The sequence below is a fragment of the Populus nigra genome, chromosome 4 (assembly GCF_951802175.1).
Source record: "Populus nigra chromosome 4, ddPopNigr1.1, whole genome shotgun sequence".
Classification (NCBI taxonomy): domain Eukaryota; kingdom Viridiplantae; phylum Streptophyta; class Magnoliopsida; order Malpighiales; family Salicaceae; genus Populus; species Populus nigra.
Genome location: NC_084855.1, coordinates 7,716,963 through 7,740,862, shown reverse-complemented (window position 1 = coordinate 7,740,862; position 23,900 = coordinate 7,716,963). Strand labels below are relative to the sequence as shown.

Here is a 23,900-nt window from a genome sequence, read left to right as displayed (position 1 = left end):
GATGGTTTAATTGTTGGATATTAATTTTGTTTTATTTAAATTAAAAATTATCATAAAAAGTTATATTATTAACAAAAAATATATTTATGTTAAATTTATAATAAAAAAATTATGAAAATAATTAAATATAAAAATATATAATTTGTTTTAATATTTTACATTGCTAAAAGCACTTGTATATAAAAGAAAAAAAATTGTATTGTTCATGTTTTTTTATTTTGAAAAAATAAAACATTTATATTGAAAAATTATAGATAACCTCTAAAAATGTATTTTATAAGCTCAGTATAAATTTAAAAAAATGAAAAAATGAAGAAATATTATATTTGAAAATAAAGTTAGGGTTTTTCTTTTTCTAAATAAATATGGTTTTTATAAAAACGAAGCGTAGTATATTTCTTGTTTCTTAACGGTTCCAGTTACAGAAGGTGCATTGGTTCAAACGGGCATTACATAAATTCTGTAGGGGCCAAAGTGTAATAACAAAGGTGGAAACGTGCATTGAAATATGTGACGCAAGCACTCGAAGCCAACAAAATCAAATTGGTGCCTCAACTTGAACTAGCTTGCAAGACTGCAGAAACAAATCGATCGAGCTAAAAAAAAGAAAGAAATCATGATCTCCCAATTCTTCGTGCTCTCGCAGCGAGGCGACAATATTGTCTTTCGCGATTGTAAGTCCTCTCTATCTCTCTGTTTTCCCTGATATTCTTTACCGATCTAATCCTTTTACTTGACAGGCAGATCTCAATTATTTCTGGTAATCAATTGATCTAATCTAATCTAAGACAGCTCAAAATCTCCCTGCATTCAGTCTTCTAGTGCCATGTGTTTCTATTCCATTTGATTTAAATTGAATTCAATTGTTCAATAGGTATAATTAGTGGTGTTAATATAATTATCGAACAGACCTACTAGGGTTTTTAGTGTTTGAATTGTTATTTGTAATGATAAAATCTGTTTTATTTTACTGAATGAGAGAGAGAGAGAGAGAGAGTATAGGATTCTATTGATTGATTATGATTTCGTCAATTGAAGATCGCGGTGAAGTTCCAAAAGGAAGTGCAGAAATATTTTTCCGCAAAGTCAAGTTTTGGAAGGAAGACGGAGAAGAAGAGGCCCCCCCTGTCTTTGTAGGTATCTTATTTGCTGTATGATATAATATCAGGCGTTATTTTTTTTTTTATTATTATTATTTGGAACATTTGCCGAGTCTTTCTTTTCGTTAGGTTAGTGAATAGATATTTAGAGTAATGTGCTGATTTCTTTCCCTTCTTTTTTGTGATTCCTTTTTTTTTCTATGAATAGAATGTGGATGGTGTAAACTACTTTCATGTGAAAGTAGTTGGATTATTATTTGTTGCAACCACGAGAGTAAATGTGTCACCTTCTCTGGTATTGGAACTTTTACAAAGGATTGCTCGTGTTATCAAAGATTATCTTGGGGTTCTCAATGAAGATTCTCTTCGGAAAAACTTTGTGCTCGTGTATGAGTTGCTTGATGAAGTCATTGTAAGCTTTCTATCATGCTGTCTTTTTGGTTTTATCAATAGCTCTTGACTTCATGTCCGGTGCTCTATTTGTTGGTGTGCGTGCTATTTATTTTTGCTGGCCCCTGACTTGTTTGTTTGCTTTCTTCATCCTTTGCTATTCAATTTTATATTTTGTTGTGCTTTGGTTTCAACATTTTGAACCTCTGACATAAGAGTTGAAGTGCCTTTATTTCTTTCCTGCTTTTCTCTTTGGTACAAAAGAAACTTAAAGAAAGAATAATGCTGTGCAAATAGGATGATCAGACATCCTAAACGATCAAAATTGTATAGAAGACGCTTTGTTACCAAAAATTTTTATTAAATGACATTTGTATTGTCTAGCATATCCATTTGTTCCTTAAAGTTCAAAATGACTCATGAGTGGATTTGTATTTATTTCTTGCATCATGGGGCACACAACATCAGTTCGTCTGAATTTTTGGCAGAATGTACATTGACCATTTGCTTTGCATGAAATATTAGACATGTCATGTCCATGCACAAGTTATGTTACTTAGCCGAAGCTAAACTATTGTTTGATTGTTTATTGATTGCTCTTCCAAAAAGTTTAACATGTGACTTGTTGCCTTCTTCTACCAGGATTTTGGTTATGTACAAACCACGTCCACTGAACTGTTGAAGTCCTATGTATTCAATGAGCCACTTGTGGTCGATGCTGCACGTTTGCAACCTCTGAGTCCTGCTGCCATTTTCATGGTATGGTATCATCTGTCTGATCATGCTCAAATTACTTGGATTGCTTAATATTTTGTTTGCATATGCCAAGCAAATAACTATAAGAATTTGGATGAATGCAGCAAGGGACAAAAAGGATGCCAGGTACAGCTGTCACAAAGTCTGTTGTTGCAAATGAGCCAGGGGGTAGGAAGAGGGAGGAAATCTTTGTGGATATAATCGAGAAAATCAGTGTGACATTCAGCTCTAGTGTAAGCATTTATGCATTCATAATCTATAGTTTGGATTATTTTATTGCTTCTGTGTATGTGGTGTAATGATTTGACAGTCAACTGCATGAGCAACAGATGTCTGTTAAGAATGGTTTCTCCGTCTCATGCCACTGTTCTTGGCATGTTTTATTGTCCTCTTTTGGAATGAATGAAGTAAATGAATTGGTTTACTAGATGAGTATGCATGAAGTCACTCTGAACTGTCTTCATGTTGTTTTAAATTTTTATGGTGCTTATTCCTCTAAAATCATTCATGATCTTTGCTTGATTAGCTGCTTTATTTGTTTCCTCAATGCATGATCTTTCTTTAATCTATGCAATTTTCTTTGTACAGGGATATATATTGACTTCTGAAATTGATGGCACCATTCAAATGAAGAGCTATCTTTCTGGAAATCCAGAAATCCGATTAGCCCTTAACGAGGACTTGAGCATAGGAAGAGGTGGTGAGAGATCAATTCATATACCCTCAGGAAATACTGGCTATTGGACCGCATAATACCTACATATGATTGCCTTAAACATTAACATTTCACAGCTGAGTTGCTCCTTTGTTGAATGTTTGCATGAACAAGTATGGTGCATTTATCTAGGTTTATATTCTTGATGCCATGTTTACTTTTAGTAATAAATTTCAGCTAATAATTCGATATGGTTGTGCTTTTATGTTTTTTTTTGGTCCTTGCTGAATTAGTTTTTGAAGTTCGTAATGAGAGGATTTTTTTTTTCTATTTCTATTCAATCCTTTTTGCATGCTTGTGTGCCTTGTGATAGTCAGCCATGATTATCTACTATGGTGTCTTTCTGCTGTCTTTTAAATATGGTTATAAAAAAAAGGTTCTCTCACGCTTACAATATTGCTGCTTGCTGTTTCAGATTATAGAAGTTCATTTGGGTCAGGCTCAGTGATACTTGATGATTGTAATTTCCATGAGTCTGTACGTCTAGATAATTTTGATCTGGATAGAACTTTGACTCTGGTAAGTGAAACTAAAGCAACATGAGCTTGAAAGGTGTATGTAGATTGAAGAGGTTCAATATACATGTTTCCAGTTTCTTAATAAGCATTTTATCCAAAACATATCAGGTACCGCCAGATGGTGAATTTCCTGTCATGAATTATCGGATGACTCAGGAATTTAAACCTCCTTTTCGCATTAATACTTTGATAGAAGAAGCAGGTGCACTTAAGGTGATTATTATCTTCCATACTGAACTCTACTTGACAATGAAAATAACTTGGCTTGAAAGAACCACTCATAGTGATATAACAACTTGTGCATTGGTCAAGAGACGTGTTTTCCATTTCTGTAGTTTCGGTATTGACTCTATGTTACTTGAACCAAATTTTGACTAAATAAATGGAAACTTTTATTCAGGAGAAAGTCATTCACTATTGCTTCTAATGTACAGTTTATAACCATTCCACTGTTCTTTATGTTTGATGTTGATAGGCTGAAGTGATTCTTAAAGTATCTGCTGAATTTCCCTCAAGCATTACTGCAAACACAATCATTGTACAGATGCCACTGCCAAAATATACCACCAGGTATTCTTTCATGTAGAATACATTTTGTCTTTTGGAACAAATGAGCTATCCCAGGCTCTCAGCAAATTATGTCATGATTTTCATAAATTAAGCATGTTGCTTAAATGAGCCTATCAGCTGTGATCCCCCTTTCACTATTTCAACAAGCTTATGTGTCTGGATCCTGAAAATAGAAACTATTGACAAGTTTGATTGTCATGTCAAAATAATAATAATAATAATAAAAGAGCACCGATAGAAATAGAATGGCAGTCCAGAATATCATGATTACTAGAAACTGTGGTTGAAGATGTAATAGGCATATTTGCTATGAATTTCATCTTAAGGGGATAGAGGTCTCTTGTTTGTATTTTGATGCTTTAGTGCATTTTACTGAGAAAATAATCTAGTTTCTGAGGAATTATCAAGAGCATGGTAGGCTATAAAGTTGTCTTTGCAGCAGGTCAATAGACCTTATAAAATCAAGCATAGTGATTATGTAGTTAAGAGATTGGGTTGGAGAAAGTTGCTCTTCATAAGTGATTTTTCAGGTCACAAAGGTAGATCATACTGTTTATACGTAATTTATAAATTATATCAATTTTTATAGCACAAACATTTTTATAATGAGTTTTCTATGACAGAGTTAATTTTGAGTTGGAACCTGGAGCACTTGGGCAAACAACAGATTTCAAGGAAGCAAATAGGAAGCTTGAATGGGGATTAAAGAAGGCAACATTCTTAAATTTCTCTTTGATTTCATAACCTCTTTCCTTTCAAAGCAATGATCATGCTCTAGCAAATAAAACAAGTCAATAATGTGTTGTAACAGATTGTTGGGGGATCAGAGCACACCTTACGTGCAAAGCTGACATTTTCACAGGAGTTGCATGGTATGAATTATAAATCATAATGGTCATGAAAATTTACAATGTTTTCATGTGTTGTTTCATGAAATTTGCTGCTTTATACAGGGAATATCACAAAGGAAGCTGGACCAGTTAGCATGACATTCACAATTCCGATGTATAATGCTTCACGTCTTCAGGTAAGCCATTACTGGTTGCCATGACAACGATATTTTTTGTTTATCAAATTTATTACCCAAACAACTGCAACAAATACTTACTATAGTAGTGGTAGAAGAATTGCGCAGCATTGCTTTATGGGTTAGCCCAGGCTGCTTGTATAAAAAATATGAATATAATGATATTTGTATATGAAGTGGGTGAGAATATCACTAAGAGGGGTAGATGTGCTATACATCTTGATCCTGTTTCTCTCCCCTTCTTTATTCTCATGTCAAGGTAAAAGGCTTGCACACCTCTGATGCGTCTCTTTGTCTTTTACTCATTTAAGAACAGGTTTACCATTTTAAGATTTTTAGTTTTTATTGTGTGCCAGTTTTTCCCTTTATTCCTTACAGCCAAGTCTACCATGTTACCTGGTGCAGGTGAAATACTTGCAGATAGCAAAGAAATCAAGTACATATAATCCATATCGATGGGTGAGATACGTTACACAGGCCAATTCCTATGTTGCCCGTATATGATGCTCTAATCTCCCCTTTGTTCCTTCCACATTTTGTTAATGTTATCATCTGTATTTTTGTGTAACTTTTTTTTGCCCATTGATCCTTGTATTGTTGTAACTCTTTTAAATGATGATCTTTGCACTTGCGAGTTTTATTGACCATCTAGATCGATTCTCAACGGACGTAGTCCTGTGTTTAATTTGCCCGCCTGTAGATGAACTCCATTCAAGGACACACACCCACCTGTCTGATGTTTGTGAAAAGTGATAGACGAAACAGTTAAAACTAACTGCATACATCCTTGCTTGCATCCTGCGCCATGGTTTTCTGACTGCCACTTCCCCAGGTGGATCGCCCCCCCGCTATAAACACTCGAAACAAGCCTCACGCAAACCGTTCTCACAATTATAATGAGCCTCTCATATCTGACCATTGATGCTATCAGCTCTCAGAGCTATCAATTCTGAATTGCCAAGTATGCTAATCACCATCACTCATCGGTTATATTTCCTGTATTCATCGTTGCTTTGTCACCATTTTAGTGGGAGCAATGTAATCGCCTCTCGCCCTTTTAGATGTGCCAAAGTCCCCTTGACTTCCCAAACCAGAATAGCACCCACCATCCCAGCTTCTCCAAAACAAGAATTACCACCTGTTCCTGAGCTTGAATTCCCTCTCCCTCAGTTACCAGAGGTGCCAAAACCTGAATTGCCTACTTTACCGAAGCCAGCCTGAGTTGCCATTTGATCCTCATGTGCCAGCACGATCTGCCATCTTTCCAGCATCCACCAGAACCTGCATTGCCTATCATGGTCCATGGACACAACTCTACCTTCCTCCCCCCACCCCAATCGGTCCTCAAGCAGTTGAGCTATTACGTCCGGCAATAGCTTTCAAAATTTATTCGTTCTGTGGTCTGTAGACCATACGTGTCATGTTTTATGGCCACTGTAGTAGTTATTCCGTTTAGAGATGCCACTTCGTACTTCATGTGAACATTATACTACAAACTAAAACATATAGGGTGTCTACCACAATCGGAGCTAGGATATTTTCAAAGGATATTTTTAACGTATTTTTATAATTTTTAATAATTTACCATAAGGATTGTATGCATCATATAAGATGAGTGAGATGAATTTGAATTTATGTTAAGATATTATGGCATCATCAGCAATATGATTTTCAATTAATTACTTGAGACAACCGTTGCTCTCTCATCTTCTTTCAATCTAGTATTAAACAATTAATGCAAGTCATAACCAAACCAATTCTATCTCTTAACTCGAGCAGTTTTTGTTTGTACCATGAAAATCACAATGATTTTACATGGAGTGATGCAAACAATCAAAGCTCAGAATCATTGCCACGGGACCCATCTAAGCAAATATTTCATGTGGGTTTCTTATGTATGGTAAAAAAAAACCTTGGCGTTTATGCATGACGTGACCACTTGATTTTATTGTTCGTAGCTAAAGATTATCACCATTCATTCACAAAATAAATAAAAATAAATTAATTAATTAATCATATTACGGTGTGTCCTCGCGTAAACAATTCAGGTTTTACACAACAATTTCTTAATAAATTAGACGCTTGTTTTGCAATCATACCAAGACTCATCAAGAAAAATACAAATAACTAAAACAACAACATTAATATAATTGGAACAAAAAAATATTATCCAAAACAAAACAAAAAAGCTAAAGAATGATAACACAATTTTTTTAATTATAATTTTTATACTCAGTCAACAAAAATTTTAAATTTAAATTGAATTAAGAGATAAATTTACCATCATATATAATATAACACACGAACTCTCATACTCAATTTGTCCATTCTAACCTTAATCCTAAATTCCCAAACTTTCTCCTACAGTTCCCGGCTTCAATCCTCCGACCACCCGACCATCCCATTTTATTACTCGGAAGACCATCAGTCCATAATGATGCTCACATTTCTTTCTTCATGAAGTGTTCACGTGTTGATTTCTACAGAACATCTTAAAGTTTTTTAAATAATTTGTTAAACAAAAATTAAAATTAGGCTTGAGGTTTATCTCCTTCAAAGCCTTTACGATGTACCAAACTGTTCTCGTGCCCTGTCCTTGGTGCTTGCCCTCCTCTCTTATGTGTCGATGCCCATTCAAAACAGGAATTCTTATGCCATATGGTTTCGGAGTTTAGTCTGCTTTAGTATTGTTCAACTCTCGGTTTCAAGGAGCTCTACGGCAGCATCAATTTTTATTTTTTATGGATATCAATCATGAGGTGAAGACCCATTTTTGAGTTTTTCAATCCCAGAGGCAAAAACTCTTAGGATATGTTGTAATACCTTTTTGATTTCTTGAGAGTGGAGTTTTCAGATCAACAAAATTATTTTTTTTTAAAGATCGTCAAATTAATTCATCAATGCCTCTGGCCTTGAAGCCGCCGCCATAAAAAAAAAAGAAAAATCAGGCATGCGAGCTGGACCTTTTTTTTCTAAAATACCTAGTATTCATGGTTGGGCTTTTTTATTTTGTTTTTTTAATATTATTTTTTTATATTTGATTTGAAAAATTTTATGTAGTAAATTTAACAAGTTAATCTATAATATTTTATTTATTTTTTTGTTTAACGTTTATTATATTCCTCGATTTAAAAAAATATATAATTTCACCCTTTTTTATTGACGATTTATTTTTTTATTTAACTCAAACAAAAAGTAATGCAATTTCACTTTTTATTATCAATAATCTATCTTTTTTATCTTGACCACTTATGCCTATCACGGGGTTTTTACTCTTAAAAAATATGTTGTTTTATACAAAAAAAAATATCATGTGTTTTATTATTATATAATTAAATAAAAAATAATTTATGGAATAAAAGAAATTATTGAATCTGATAACTTGCATGACTTTCATAGTAAATTTATGATTTAAATTTATTTTATTTTTTAATTAAATGCTGTTTTTTTATTAATTTTATCTTTTAATATTGAATTAATTTAAAAATAAATTTTTCAATTTATTTTTTTTAATATTATCCCCGTGAGTTTTGTAGTTCAATCCAAATTAATATAAGTTGATCAATTACTTTTTTCATTTCGATATTTAATTAAAATATCATTAATTCATTATTTTTAAAGTATAGTAACACCCAGGCATTTTTGTTTTCTGTGCTTAATATTTTTTACGGGTGTCAATGGGCTAGTAGAAAACGATTTGTGATCTTGCCAAGTTGCTTTGTATCTTGCATTGCATGTCAGCTACTAGTGAAGCAATGTGCAGGAACTTTACACGTGTACAGCTTTTGTATGGTTGATTTATTATTTCTAAATTGCTCGTGTTGATTTGGGCTTAACTCGGAATTCTGACAATGACATTAATTGAAAGGAGTCCTCTTCTTGAAGATCTGAATTATTGAATTTAATTGTCTACCAGCCATGGATATACTGCACGAAAAGATCTCAGGAATTGGTCCCCAGGGCTTTCCTTTCGCTATCGAGAAAAGGCAACGTCTTGCCTCTTGAATCTGCTTGTTCCTTTTTTAAGTTAATAATTGCTATTTTACAAAGTTATGATATAACATTATTTATTTTTGTGTTTTAAAAGTGATTTTAAAAAAAACTTAATTTTTTTTTTCAGATTAATATTTTTTTTTTGTGTTTTTAGATATTTTAATATGATGATATGAAAAATAATTTTAACAAATAAAAAAATATTTTAATATATTTTCAAGTAAAAAATATTTTATAACTATGATTTTTTTTGTATAATTGCTGTAATTTTCAGTAATTTGCCTTCAAGTTGCGCGGAAGAATGAGATAAGTTCTTTATGAATAACTTTATTATCTATGACTAACACAATCATGAAGAACTTATTTATTTATATTGTAAATATAATTTCTAGTTCGTAGTCTTTTTACATTTAATGTCTTAGGTCAGTTACTTATTCTGAAGTGCATATTGCTATTCCCTCCCCTCTTTTTTTAGATACCGAAGTAATTTTTGTACTATGATCACGGAGAAATGAGTTAAATTGCATTAAAGGGTGTGACTAAATCATTGTAATTACATTCACAAAATACTAAACCATTATAGCAACACTTATAATATATTATTTAATTAGAATAATGTTTTATTTTGTGTTTTTTTCCTCTAAATTTTACCATTTAATATTGAGTTCGTTGGAAATTGAACTTCGTAATTTTTTTCGATTTGTTTTCCATTGTGTTATCTCAATCTTATAACTCGAATTACGGGTTTGACAAGTTGACCCAACATGATTCTATTCATTTTTTTCTAAAATTTTCAAGTGTGGTAAGGATTCATTAATGTTTCAAAATCCTTTTCTTGTAAGGATACCTATCCATTCTAACTACACAACGAAATAAAGGTTTGTGATATTTAATGACAAATTAGTTAACTTATTTTAGAGAGTTTTCTAATTCTATAAGGAAGGTAAAAGAATTGCGATAAGAGTTTTCATATTTTGAGATGATTCTTTAAAGTTACAACTAATTATCCTAGACAAATAAGGAAATTAAAGGGGAGGCAACTTCAGCAATCAATTTGTAGCTTATTTTAAAAGTCTAAAGGTGGCAACAAAGATCTTATTGTTTTTAGGATAAAAATTTCATTTATGACATTATTTAAACTATGAAATTTATCTATCTTAGGAATTTTTTTTAATTAGATGCAACAACTTTAGTTTATGTGTTATATTTGTTATTTTTATTATTTTTTTCATGTTTGGGCTTAGTTAACATACTTTAGGTTTATTCTAGGTGGGTAAATATTAGCTCACAAGTTTTGGGTCTATTAGGGTTAATAGTTGAACTATTATATAACATTTTGTATGATGAGATTGTCAACAGCCATGGATTCATAAAATTAACTTGTGTTTTGTGTGATGCAATGCGTTTTCTTTGCTAGGACAAACAGCAAATTCGACTTATCAAATAACAATTGTCTTTATGGCATCATCTTATACTTTTCATTCATGATTTTTTATTTATCGGGTGAGGATTTCAAATTCCAATAATGTTGGCGCTTAGATTCAAGATAATATTTGTGTCACACTTTAAAACCTGATTTTTTAGCTTTTTGGGAGTTGTATCATTTGCGTGTGGTTTACATGACCATGTGATTACGGGGTTTGTATCACTTGGGTTGATATATCTATGGATTTTGTGTTAGGTTTTTCTAGGTCAGAAAGGGATAGGGATTATATTTTTATAATTATGAATATGTTTTCTAAATTGATACATTTCATATCTTGTCATAAAATCGATGATGCAACTAATATAACAGATTTATTCTTTAGAAGATTTACCAAATAAGTATGGTGTTAATTCTACTTTTAATATATATTTTTTTATCTCTCTTTATTTGATATAAGTGATGATTTGTGGATGAATCATTTAAAAAAAAAGAGGAGATGATACGATCAAGACCACACCAAATGATCCACTGCAAGTTTCAATTGGGCAAGTTAGAAGATCAAGGGCAAAGTATCAAAATATGCATTCAATTGACTTATTCAAAATATCTGAATCAAGATGGATTTCAAGAACGCAACATCAAAAAGTGAACATCAGACCTTAGTTAAGATTAATTCACACACGAGCGGGGTCTAATTCATATATTTCATGGGCTAATTAATTTTGGTGATCAAAGGATTTTTTTTCTAATGCACTGTTTTACTCTAACAAGCATAATTTTTATCCAACTATTGGATCGAGCTAAAAGTTGACTAGAAGTTTTCATAGGTCTTGTTCTATATTGAGTTAAAATTTCATGGAAATCATATATCAAGAAGGTCTTATAATAAGGTTTAGAAGCTACCATGCGAGAATTATTTTAGTTTTCTGGTTGATCCAGGATTTTTTTTATTTAAAATAATTTTATTATTTTTCAACATTATTTATGATGTTTTTAATTATTTTAAATATAATTATTTATCTTGTATTTAGTTTTTTTAGAGATAGACTTTGATTTGAGTAATTATTGTTGTGTATGAGAGATTTTGTTCATATTTCTTGGTTCCTCATAAAGATACTCTAACTTATTAAAGAATAAATCAAGTTTCATGGTGTTTTCTATAATTCTTATTTGTTTCTCAATTATAAACGTTAGGTGGGGGTTGTTACTTATATTCTTGGTGTTTCGGTACATGTTATAATTATGTCAAAGTTAATTTCAAATTTGATCTTAGTTTTCTTTGAGAAAAGTTGATTTAATTATGAGTTTCTAGATTTTTATATCAGTCATATCAAGATATGTTTTAACATATTAGCATGGACCAAATTATTTTTTAAAAATATCATAGTTTGGTCAAAGTTACATATGGAAATAATAATATTTAAATAAATAGTCAAAATAGGTTTTCACAAATTTCAAGGAAAGAAGAGAAAAAAAAATGAAAAGAATAAAGAATAAAATTTTATAGATATATCAAAGTTTTAATGACAATACTTTAAATATCACTATTTTCAACCGTGACTTTTACTTTGACCGATGCTAGTTTGCCAATACTCTTTTTTTAAATAATGTGCTAACTTCTCAAAAAAAAAAAAACAAAACAAAATTGAGGGAGAATTGATGAGGCACCAAAGTGCCCTCCTTGAACCTACTGTTTGCATGTTGACCGTTACTTGACGTCGCATCCACGTCTAATATTATAGCTGTGAAAAAAGGGCGGATAACATCTAAGTAGTTCCCCTTTCATGCAGGATCTCACTTTGGGCTTCTGTTGCCCTAAGGTTCGTATCTTTTTTCTTCCTTTTCTTTTAGAAAAACCTTTCAGTTACCTAATTCGGTAGAGCTTTGTTTCAAACCCAACAGAAAAAAGTGCTCGAGACTATTTTTATCCCAATCGGTCGCCCAAGGCACTTCCAGTACTGTACATTTTCCCTTTAATGCTCGACGAGCGCTAAAGAGAAGATTGAGAGACTTATTCTGAGGCATGTATTTTGGTGAATCCCTTTCTCTCCGAGAGCAAGTTAATCAGGAGCCGACATGATAGAATCATTTGGGTTTATCATGCGCCCTTCTGGCGTGGTACAGAGAAAAAGGTTGCTCTTTCAAACGAGCAAGGCATACTTTTCTTCATGTGAGGATCTTCGTTCTATATAGCGGCAAGCAGAACGCGTCATCGACGTTATAAGAAACTTGTTGCCATTTATATGTGTTTTTCTCGTAGGATAAATTCTATGTAGAGATGATGGCTCCTTCGTGATCGAGATAGATGCAGATTTCAGAAATAGAATAATAGGATTATCTATTTATGAAGAAAAATAGACTATTAATTTATGAAGAACACATGTAACGCCAAATACAATAATAGGATTATCTATTTATGAAGAAAAATGGACTCCATTTCTAAACATACTTAAAATATAAACAAAATTATTTAGGATATAAATCTCATTAATTAGAATATTTCTCTTAAGATAAATAATAATCATGTTGAATATAATTAAGAAATTGTGCACGTGTCACATTTTTTTTAATAGATATATACCAAAACACCTTAAGAGGTGTTCAAAAATAGAGTAATTAATACTCTAATTTTCTATCAAATTGGAGTAAAAAAAAGAAGAAAAATAGAACTTTCTAATCAAATATTGCAATATTAATCCATTCAAAAAACTAGTTTTATAGTTTTTCAAATTTATATGGAGTTTGAAAAATATATTAATTTGAAAGGTTCTCCATAGTTTTTCTTTATAAGCTTTTCATTATTTTTCAGATATACATAAAAAAAAAAGACATGAAGAATACAGTCACACACACACACACACACACACACACATAATTTTTATCAATGTAGAAAATTTAAATTATTATTTTCTTACATTTTTACGTTTAGTTAATGTTATAAATGTGTTTTTTTATTATAAATATAATATGAGTATTTTCTTTGTTTATAATTTTTTCATGATATTTTTTTTTGAATGAAATACAATTAATATTCTACTAGAAAAATAATATTATAGATTTTGATTTTGATTTTGTTTATGAAAAATAATTGTAATCTTAAAATATCTCCTTTTTTAATGAAAAAATCCATACGTTTCCATCCTCAGCAAATGAACATGTTTATAATTTTTTATTGAAAAGATAAAACTAAAAAAAACTGAAAATAGAAAAGAAAAATATTTTTTTGTGTGTGAACAATCATTAATGTCTCAAAAAAATTACAGTTGATTGAGGTTTGGCTAGTCTTCATCTTGACTTGGTCCTAATGTCTTTAAAGCATCCAATTTAGTCTTTGATGACAATTTTGACAGTTAGTCCCAATTACTCATAATTATTTACGGAATGTTTATTTCACTGCAACATTTAATAATTTTACCGGCAGAATATCTTTGTCGAAGAAAGACGTTTACTCTATCAGTATTTAATTTAGCAATGAAATCATCGATGAAAATATTTCGTCGGTGAATCTTTCATCAGTAATTTTTTATCCGTTAGTAATAAAAAAATATTATTACTGACGGATTTACTGACGAAACAGACGCGTAAAAACATTACCCGCTTCATTATATCAGTATATCCCTCGACAAATACCATCGGTGATTATTTAAAAACATTTTAAAAAAATCCATTTTATAAAATTATAATATACTTAAATTAACATAAATCAACACTCTATGATATATACTCAAAATGCTTGGAGAAAAAGAAAGAAGAATCAACTCAAACAAATTTGCATCAAATAAATAAAACAAAAAAAAATAAATTCAACTAAAAAAATTCATATAAAAAAATGAAGTTGCGATTACTAAAAATTTAAAAATCCTATAAATAAATCAACTAAAAATTGATCTTATATGAAAAAAAACTCACAGCAACATTCATACAATTATTAAGAACAAAAACAATTAAAAAAATAAAAAAAAATATAGTGAAAAAAATCATGAAAAAAAAAGAAAAAAGAAAAATCTTGCCTTAATGTAGTTGCAAGTGAAGTTAAGGAGAGAGAAAAATTTTCATAAAGCATATTAATTACAAAAAAAAACTAAGAGGATAAAAGAAAAAAGAAGAAGACATACATGAGCATAAAGAATAAAAAGTAAGTCTGTCTCTTGTGAAATAAGAGGATTCAGGCTTTTTATTTGGGCGCGTTAGCGATGATTTTACAGATAGATAATTAAATATTAATATTTTTAATTATTTTGTTAGTAATTCCGTTTGTAATATTTAATTTAAATTTTTAATTTCATAAAAAATTTTCAGAAACCGCCAACAATCACCGATGATTTTTCAATCCGTCGGTGATTCCGTCTGTAATATTTAAATAAAAATTTTAAATTAATTGAATTTTTTCATAAAATCGCCAAATAACACAAACGAATTTTCAATTTATCAATGATTTTTTCCGTAAAGAACAACAATTAACAATGCAATTGGAAAATGAACAGTTTTTAAGCTCTTTGAAAAATACAGACGGAATTTTCCATCGGTAATTCCCTTTGATATTGACATGATGAACAGTGTTCATAGTTTACCAATGATTTTACCGACGGAATAAATTTCATCGGTAATTTTGTTGGTAAACATGACACGTCATCGTTTTTTTTCTTTGCTTTAATTTTTTTTTCACTGTAATTCCCTTGGCATATACCGAGAAAATATGTCTGTCGATAAAATTCCTTGAAAATTTACCGGCAAAAATATTTTCTCGATATTTCCGTTTGTATTTATCGATTTTCTGGTAGTGTTTTAAGTATATAAAAAAAGAAAAAAAATGGAAGTAAGAAGAATTAATCACAACTCAGATCTGTTATAATATATTACGTTTTTCTTGTATTCGATCCAGGCAAAGAAATAAAAATCCCCTATGGACATGGTTTTGAAAAACAATTGTTATGTGGCATAATAGATGTTATACAATGGAGTTTGGACCTTTTATTGTATTATGATTCATATTAAAGCACGATAGAGTATTTTGCAAAATTTCGTAGTTGCCACACAGCCGTTAGCGTCATTTCATTTAAATATTTTTTTATCTATTATATATATTTTTTATATATTATTGGCAATTTTTTAATTCAGGCTATGCTAGTAGTTTCTATATTAATTGTATACAAATATCATTATTAATAATATATATTTTTTAATTTCATATACGGTTATGATTATTTGGGTTGTAAAAAAATTGCATGCGACACGTGCTCATTGCTTAATATCTACCTACCATGTTATGCTATGCTGTGACCTCAACCTCTATTAGTAAGCAGTGGCCTGCCGGTAGGAGGGGCTTGTCTCCTCCTGCTGCTCCTGGGTTCGAGTTTTTATATGTATATTTATTATTCTCACGGTGTTTTATATGTCTATTAGGTTTGTAGGGTATTCAGTGAACCGTGAGATTAATCGTGGTGTACGCAAGTTGGCCCGGATACCCACGTAAATAAAAAAAAAGTAATAACTGCTATTAAAAACCATGTCTTGTTTGTACGGAGTGGTATAGATAAAAATAGGTTAGTACGTGGTAATTTAGTAGTAAAAGTTTGGGATTAAAAGATTTGTTCTTTCTGTGGTCTTAGGTTCGAGCCCTGTGGTTACTCATATAATGACCACTAGAGACTTACATGATCGTTAACTTCAGGATCCGTAGGATTAGTTAAAGTGCACATAAGCTAGTTCAGACATCCATGTTAAACTAAAAAAAGAAGTTATTATCAGGGTCAAACAAACTTTTTTTAACACAAATAAATAATAAAGCACAGTGATTCAAAAGGAACCTCGAAGACGACCTGTAATAACAATTTTTTTAATCCAAAATCATCATTATCAAATTTTCCTTGTTAGATAAAATATTTTAACACCGAATTTCATAATTTTAGTTGACAACTAAATATTTTCTTTCTTTAACCTTTTATTTTGACGAGTCTATATTTCTTTCTTATTTAGGGATTGAAAAATTTCAAAAAAAAATTTAGGACTAGAATGTAATTTAATAAGCAGGTGTTGGTAGCCATCAATTTTATACTTCCTTTACCTATTAGTTATCAAATGTTAGATTTGATACTCGTACCATAATTTCAAGCTTTATTACATGCAATTATGCTAAAAAAGACTTACTTCATAGGGGAAAATGACTTAAAAAAATTAATTTTTTATACCAAAATAAAATTTGTCTCGAGATATTAGATTTGACCATATGTTCTTTGATCCTTTATCATTGATGTTTTTCAATTTTTAATAAAATTTGATAAATTGATCATAAATTAAATCCTAAAAAGAATAATGTAATTGAAAATAATATTGAGTAAGGAAAAAAATAAAATGATTATCCCAAGTTAAATTGTAAGTATTTGAGCTAGTTTATATAGATCTCAATGAATCTCTAAGAACTTAAAATTAATAATCATATAAATTTTTAATTATTATAAAATTTATATTACTTGAACGCACATGTTTTAGCATATGTTAAAAATGTTCAAAAAAAAAAAAGCCAAAGACGGATAGCATAATTTAAACAAAAAAAGCAACTTCAAAATAATGTAATAACGTTCCACGGTGAGTACTCAATTTTATCATATAACAAGAGTACGAGGGAGATAGACTGAGAAATTAAATAGTCTTTAATTGCAGGTAGAAAAAGGACGAGGGGCCACCAAGATATTTACCAACCCTTGGACATTTTGATTGGTTCAAACCGGGAAGGTGGTAGCAATTTGTGTCTGACTTTGTCTTTTATGAGGGCAAACACAAGCGAAAATGTGCTCACCAAGCAAAAATGATAACCTTGAATTCTCTTCCAATGAAGCTTCAAAAAAGTCATCCTTGAAATTAACCCTTGTTGTCAAGGTAAGTTGGCCGAGGAGTTTGAGCTTTAATGGAGTGAGCACATCTGCCCCGCCCAGGGCCAACTTGCGTGAGATCACATGCCCTCTCAATTACCTATCCTAGAGAGAGAGAGAGAGAGAGAGCCCATGATGAGAGAGAGAGAGAGATCAGTTATGAACAGTAACACCAGATACATAAAGTCGATGCCCCCATGGCCAGAAAGGTAGAACATCAAGGTGTCGTTATCAACCCCAAGGTCGGGAGGCTCCAAAAGTCCGCTCTGTTAGCAAGCTCGAAGCTAAGCAAAGCTTCGAGTTCAAAGAAAAAACCCGAACCAAACATTTCATGGCGTTGCGTGTTGTCTGACCTTCGTATGTAGGGTTTAACTAATGAGCTAAACAATAAAAAACAACATCACTACCCTAAACACCTGCGAGCACTGTAGTGTAGTTATAAAACCCATTTACAGTTTGAATGAATTAATCCTGATTAATCTAATTAATAAGAAAGATATTATTTCAATTTTTCTTATATAAAAAAATAAAATGGCATTAATATTGATTTTTTTGAAAAATTAATAAGTTAGTAATTCTCATTAGTTTGGTATGAAAATATAAAAACAAAAAGGCATTTTAATATATTTTTATTAAGAGTATTTTCTAAAAATAAAAACTATCACAACATGGAACGGACACTTAAGAGTTTACGTAACTCGTGCGTGTATTTGTTAATGGACCCTACTTTTACCTCCCAACCAGCGGCGCCATTGGTCTTCACTTGGTTTCCAAGCACCACCCACTTCTCTCTCTCTCTCTCTCCCCCTCTCTCCAGTATTAATCACGGTATAAACAAATCAAAGCAACAAGCAATTCACTTCTTGCTCTTTCTCCATCGCTCCACCCTGTTGCTTCTCCCTTGTCTTCTGTCCCAACTTGTTTCCATCTGCTCTTATATTTTATTCTGCTCGCCAAAGTAAACATCCAAATCCAATCCCCGCCAATTACAAGCCATATCAGTCAAAGAAACAAAAAAAAAACCAAATTAGAAGTGATAAACAAACATGAAAGGTGAATATGTAGAGCATCATCAGTCGAAGCATGAAAATACTCCAAACATGTTCTCCAAACTCCACCCTCGTCATCATCAGCACCTTCCTTTCTCTCAACAATATCAATTTTCTCGTGAGTCAGAGGAGGAAGATACTCGTAGTACTGGAGCAGCCGCCACACCCAATCTTACACCCACCACACAAAAACAGAAACTCAACGAGCCAAACAGCAGTGGTGGCACTGATGGTGCCACTATTGAAGTGGTTCGTCGACCCAGAGGCAGACCACCTGGTTCTAAGAACAAACCCAAACCACCCGTTATTATTACCCGGGAACCTGAACCCTCCATGAGTCCTTACATTCTAGAAGTCCCAGGTGGGAACGACGTCGTTGAGGCTCTATCCCGTTTTTGTCGCCGAAAAAACATGGGAATCTGCGTCCTAACGGGATCCGGCACGGTAGCTAACGTCACTCTGCGTCAGCCATCGGCAACACCAGGAGCTACCATTACGTTTCATGGAAGATTCGATATTTTGTCAATTTCGGCGACCTTTTTGCCTCAAACGGCATCCTATCCGGTGCCTAATAGTTTCACCATTTCGCTTGCTGGTCCGCAAGGGCAGATCGTTGGAGGGATTGTAGCGGGAAGTTTGGTGGCGGCTGGTACTGTTTTTGTTGTAGCGGCGTCGTTTAATAATCCGAGTTATCACCGTTTACCGCTTGAGGAAGAAGGGAGGACTTCTGGGTCTGGCGGTGGCGGGGAAGGGCAGTCACCGGCTGTGTCTGGTGCAGGTGGTGGAGAAAGTGGACACGCGGCGAGTGGCGGAGGAGGAGGAGAGTCTTGCGGGATCGCTATGTATAGTTGTCATATGCCTAATGATGTCATTTGGGCGCCGGCTGCGAGGCCACCACCGCCCTATTAAGTTGAATTATCGTAGAGAAGACCAACCAATCAAAATTTTATTTTAGCTTTTAGGAAGTTTGCTTTTGAAGATTCACTTTTTTTTCTCTCTTTTAATTTTCGAGTTTTTCTTTATCTATGTTTAATCATGTTGTTAATTAGAAATTTTAGTTTCATGGAGATGAAAGAGGAGCGCAGTGCTCTCAGTTTTCTTAGCCTTTTTCTTTCTTTCTTTCTTTTCTATACTAGATTTAGATTTTAATTCTATTAATTTGTTAGTATTTTATTTGTTTTTCTTAGATGACTGGAAAGTGCATAGAAAACACTTGACTGGGGTGGTGGAGTTTTTTTAATGTAGGATGCGACTGTAAAAGCGTCAATACATGTCAAAATCAGTAATTTCCGTCTGTAATCTTGTTGGATTTTTAAGTGGTAGGATTTAAATTGAAGGGAGTGATGGCATGTTTGAGATAGTGAAGCCATTTATCTCTGCGATCTACTGCAGTGGATATGGGCGAGCTGATTGATTTCTGCTCTGAAGAAACTGCACCACTGGGTAAAAGATAAGGGCCCTGCTCTGGATTCTTGATGGTATCTTTGCTTTGCTATGCTTAGCTTAGCTTCTTGATTGGGATAAAGCGTATGCCAGTAGAGAACGTGGCTGGTGTTATGTTTTGCCAGTTTTCTTTTCAGTGCAGTCACACATACACAAGACACAGATATAGAGAGAGGGTGGTGAGAGAAGGGACATATGCTTTTATTCAATACCTTCTTGAAAGCTCTCTTCCATGAACCACTTTAATTTCTTTCTTTTCCATTCATCCTCTGATCCATCTGTACTTTGTTTTGTCTCTTTCCTTTCGCTGGCTTTCTTTGACGGGAAAAAGGAACAAACACGTAATGAAAGCAAAGATAAGGGTTGCCCCTCTCTCCCGGGTCTATCCAATCTTTCTCCCATTGTGATGCCCTATATATTTGATCCTTTAGCTGTTTCTCACCATAAAAGACAATTGTGCTTCAACTTTTAGCCCAGAATGGTTATATGTTAATTGAATAGCGATAAACATTTAGGATAGCATCATTATTACCAGTCGTTTGCAAGAGAAGTCATGGCCGTGTTATATGGAGAGAGAGAAGGGGGGTGTCTAGCTTGGAACTTAACTTTTTTCACGAGGAAGGCGATCATCATCACAGTTCAGTTCGTTGTTATATTGGGATTTTAACTCAAAACATGTCATTTATCGTGATTAAATTCAATTCTATGACCATTTGTGCTTTGATAAATCAATTGGGATTAAAATCACGTTAGAAAGGAGATGTTTTAGTCTGGAATCTGCAAATCAATATGCTGGTATTAAAGTCATTACATGTTAGCGAATGTCTTGACTCATGCGGCCACCCTTTTTTGGCTGGTATTGAGAAATAATTGGAGGTCCTGAACAATTTGGGTTAATAGGTTTTTTCTGGGAAGAGATTGCTCCCTGAGTTGGAAAACACCTCGATGGATTCTTTCGGAATCAATGCCTTCGGCACAATGACTTGTACCCGTTGGATTTGCATGCTCGAAATGCAAATGTCGGTGGTTTCTAAGTTCTTCTCCTATTGTCAGTTTTGCTATGATATAATTTTGTCACTTATATGATTTTCTTTTGTTGCACCCTTGAGCTTATAAACAAAGGAAAATCTTAACCATTTAAGAAATTCTGAAAGGGAAAACAAATCCCAAATTGATACGTTAGCGTTTGTTTTTACTGTAGTTTTTTGTTTTTTTTTTAAGAAAAATAAATAAATTTAGTTGTTATTGTGTTATTTTTCTTAAAACAGTTTTTTTAAAAAAATAAATAAGAAAGAATAGTTTTTTATTTCTTGTTTTTTTATTTTTTTATGTGTAGGATATTAAGCTATCAATATTATCACAACTATACTATCACATTAAACTCTCTATCATTAATTAATATCATAATAATAACTATTGTTTTCATCATAATACTATTATCACTATAATAACCATTATAAATATAATTTTCATCGTCACTTCTTAATTACCCTCCTGTTTTAATCTTATCACCATAACTATTAACTTCACCACTAATCATCCTTTCATTTTAATCTTTTTACTATTATCATTAACTTCACCACCACAACTATTAAAATTTATGTCATTAATGTTAATTAACTTGCGCTCATCTCTATCATATTATAATCACTTACTATAATTATTATTGTTTATTAATAAAAAAAATTAATTTAATAATAACATCATATCAGTCATTATCACGATTACAGTTATTAAATCGTTATGAATTATGCCATTTTACTATGTCATATTATTAGTTTTATATTTTAATTAATGATGTATTTTTATATTTCTTGAATTAAACAAAATCTGCATGGCTTTCTTAAAAGTAAACAATTTTTAAAAAATAGTTTTTGGTTTTAAAAACACAGGAAATGGTATCAAACGCTTCTGAATTACACTACGTTGTGGGGGCTGGGGGTGGGGGTTTCTCCACTTCTTATTTAACATTACACTCTACAGAAATGACGTTCACATATAGATTTATGTGGAAGAATAGCCTAATTTGAAATATAAATTTCAATAACCAGGACAGGAGAGTGCTTAACTATTAAGTTATTTTCCCTCGATTCTCAAATACAAATCATAGCTTTAACAAAAACTCTAGCAAGGTCTAGTGAAACTACAAGTGCTAATCTGCTCGGATTTTCGGTTCGTCTCCCTTCTCGATGATAAAAACTTACCCTTGCTTTTATCTTGGAGAGATGATAGATGGGATATTTAACAGCTATTTGAGAGTTAAGAACAAAGGATTAAACTCATGATCAGCGCTCAACAGTGAGTACAAATCCTGATTAAAAAACGTAGCTGATGCTCTTAATTAACTGATGTGAGAGATGTGTTTTCTTTAAGATCCAACAAAGCTATTGCAAAATCCTTATATACCACCGTTTTATTTAGAAGGGACTTCACTTGATCCTTCTAAACTCTTTTCTTAAATATTCTCCTTTCCATAAATGAAAACAAATGAGTTTAGGCATGTCCTTCCTTGTCGACTATGCTTTAATTGAACGAGTCTAGCTTGTTTGTGTGAAGTGAAACATGCCTTTTATGTATTGGTGAAATTATGTCGATGAATCCTTATTTTATTAGTTTTTTCTGGCATCATCTCGTTCATTGAGAGACACTTTTTCATTTAAATTATGAAGATCCAATTCCTTGGAAAAATTAATCCCCATTTGAGGTAAATATTTATTTTTTCTTATTATTCTGATGGTTACATACCGCAGGATGTAAGTGATGCTTTCACTGAAAGATGTGAGCACTTCTGTCTTGACATGCCCATTTCAGAAAGTGCTTTGAATGGACGAAAATTAAATTTGTTGTACACACTAGCTAGTGGAGGAAAAAAACTGAAGGCTAGCTGCGACAATAGGTCAAACGGGTGCACATGCTCCAGTTGATTCCCGCAATTAGCAGGTTTACTTGGTCAATGGATAATTTTTTTTGGAAAACTACAAATATACAATCTTTTTTTTTAAGTATCTCATATTTATTTTATTTTTTAAAAAATTTTATTTAACTACCTTCTGTTGATTTAATAAAACAGTGTATGCTTGTATTTCAGAAAATTTATTTAATTATCTTTATAAGATATATTTATGTTTCAGAAAATTTATATCAGTAAATATTTCTTAATCTGATATTTTTTTTAAGATATACTGGTAAATACTTTATTTATCAAAATTCAAATTATAATACAATAATGTATCGATTTTTAATTTTGGATGGAATTAAGTTTTTTTTCATGACAAATCAGATGCAATATTACATGGTTCAAAGTTAGATCATAATATTTTTATTTATTTTTATAATATAGTGTAGTAGAAAAAGATTATGTGAGAACATGCACATGCATAATGTATGATACTTTTAATTGGTCTCCCCTTGAATCTATTTCGTGTCTGGCATCGAAATCCTCCACGTTCTTTTATTAAATGCTTGGACTTCGTTTTTCTTCGATCTAGCTTGAAATGCTTAGGGTTGCAAAAGGGAGGCTTGAGTTCTAGGATGCCTAAGAATGACTATATTATATAATCTTCTTGGATTTGATGATAAAAAGTATTGTTGATAAGAATAATTGGTGTATCAACTTAGATTAAATCTTATTGTTTATTGGATTAGATATTTGGTATTGACCAAACCCACTGTGCTCAGAGAATATATATATATATATATATATAAAACTGACGTAAAGTCGACAATACATGGATTGTCAAATGTGTTGATACACAAACAAAAAGCCGACAGGAAGGCAAGGAATGGACAGCACGAGATATAAATTATTAGGTTTAATTAACTGCCAACATTGCAAAGAAAGAAGAGAACTGTTTCTCAAAGCACGCCAGCCAAAATCCAGTCGTGACTCGGCGGCGAACCCGCTTTTAAGATCGCTCTCTGTTTAGATGGCAAGCTGAATAATTAACATGGTGCCGGATATGATGATTTCCGTCGCCATGTTTGAATTGAAAGCTTGTGAAATGTTTGAGGTCAGGACAAGAAAATGGGCGCCTTGATAATTTT

The 23,900-nt window shown here is 32.1% G+C and overlaps 2 protein-coding genes across 2 annotated transcripts; both read left to right on the top strand.

Annotated features, from left to right (window-relative positions):
- Window positions 1-518: 518 nt before the first annotated feature.
- LOC133690788 (AP-4 complex subunit mu) lies at window positions 519-5,727 on the top strand. Its single transcript, XM_062111050.1, has 13 exons — window positions 519-674; window positions 1,039-1,133; window positions 1,309-1,512; window positions 2,133-2,249; window positions 2,351-2,479; window positions 2,835-2,946; window positions 3,377-3,480; window positions 3,588-3,692; window positions 3,955-4,049; window positions 4,673-4,760; window positions 4,861-4,921; window positions 5,003-5,076; window positions 5,482-5,727. The coding sequence occupies exons 1-13, from the start codon at window positions 617-619 to the stop codon at window positions 5,578-5,580; spliced, it is 1,341 nt and encodes a 446-aa protein (XP_061967034.1). The 5' UTR covers window positions 519-616; the 3' UTR covers window positions 5,581-5,727.
- Window positions 5,728-18,131: 12,404 nt separating this feature from the next.
- Window positions 18,132-19,515, top strand: LOC133691909 (AT-hook motif nuclear-localized protein 17). The gene has a single exon (XM_062112533.1). The coding sequence runs from the start codon at window positions 18,411-18,413 to the stop codon at window positions 19,320-19,322; it is 912 nt and encodes a 303-aa protein (XP_061968517.1). The 5' UTR covers window positions 18,132-18,410; the 3' UTR covers window positions 19,323-19,515.
- The last annotated feature ends 4,385 nt before the right edge of the window (window positions 19,516-23,900 follow it).

Coding starts and splice junctions, on each gene's coding strand:
- LOC133690788 (XM_062111050.1), top strand. CDS start 617: ATGATCTCCCAATTCTTCGTGCTCTCGCAGCGAGGCGACAATATTGTC. Junction 675..1,038: donor CAATATTGTCTTTCGCGATT/GTAAGTCCTCTC, acceptor CGTCAATTGAAG/ATCGCGGTGAAGTTCCAAAA. Junction 5,077..5,481: donor ATAATGCTTCACGTCTTCAG/GTAAGCCATTAC, acceptor TACCTGGTGCAG/GTGAAATACTTGCAGATAGC.
- LOC133691909 (XM_062112533.1), top strand. CDS start 18,411: ATGAAAGGTGAATATGTAGAGCATCATCAGTCGAAGCATGAAAATACT.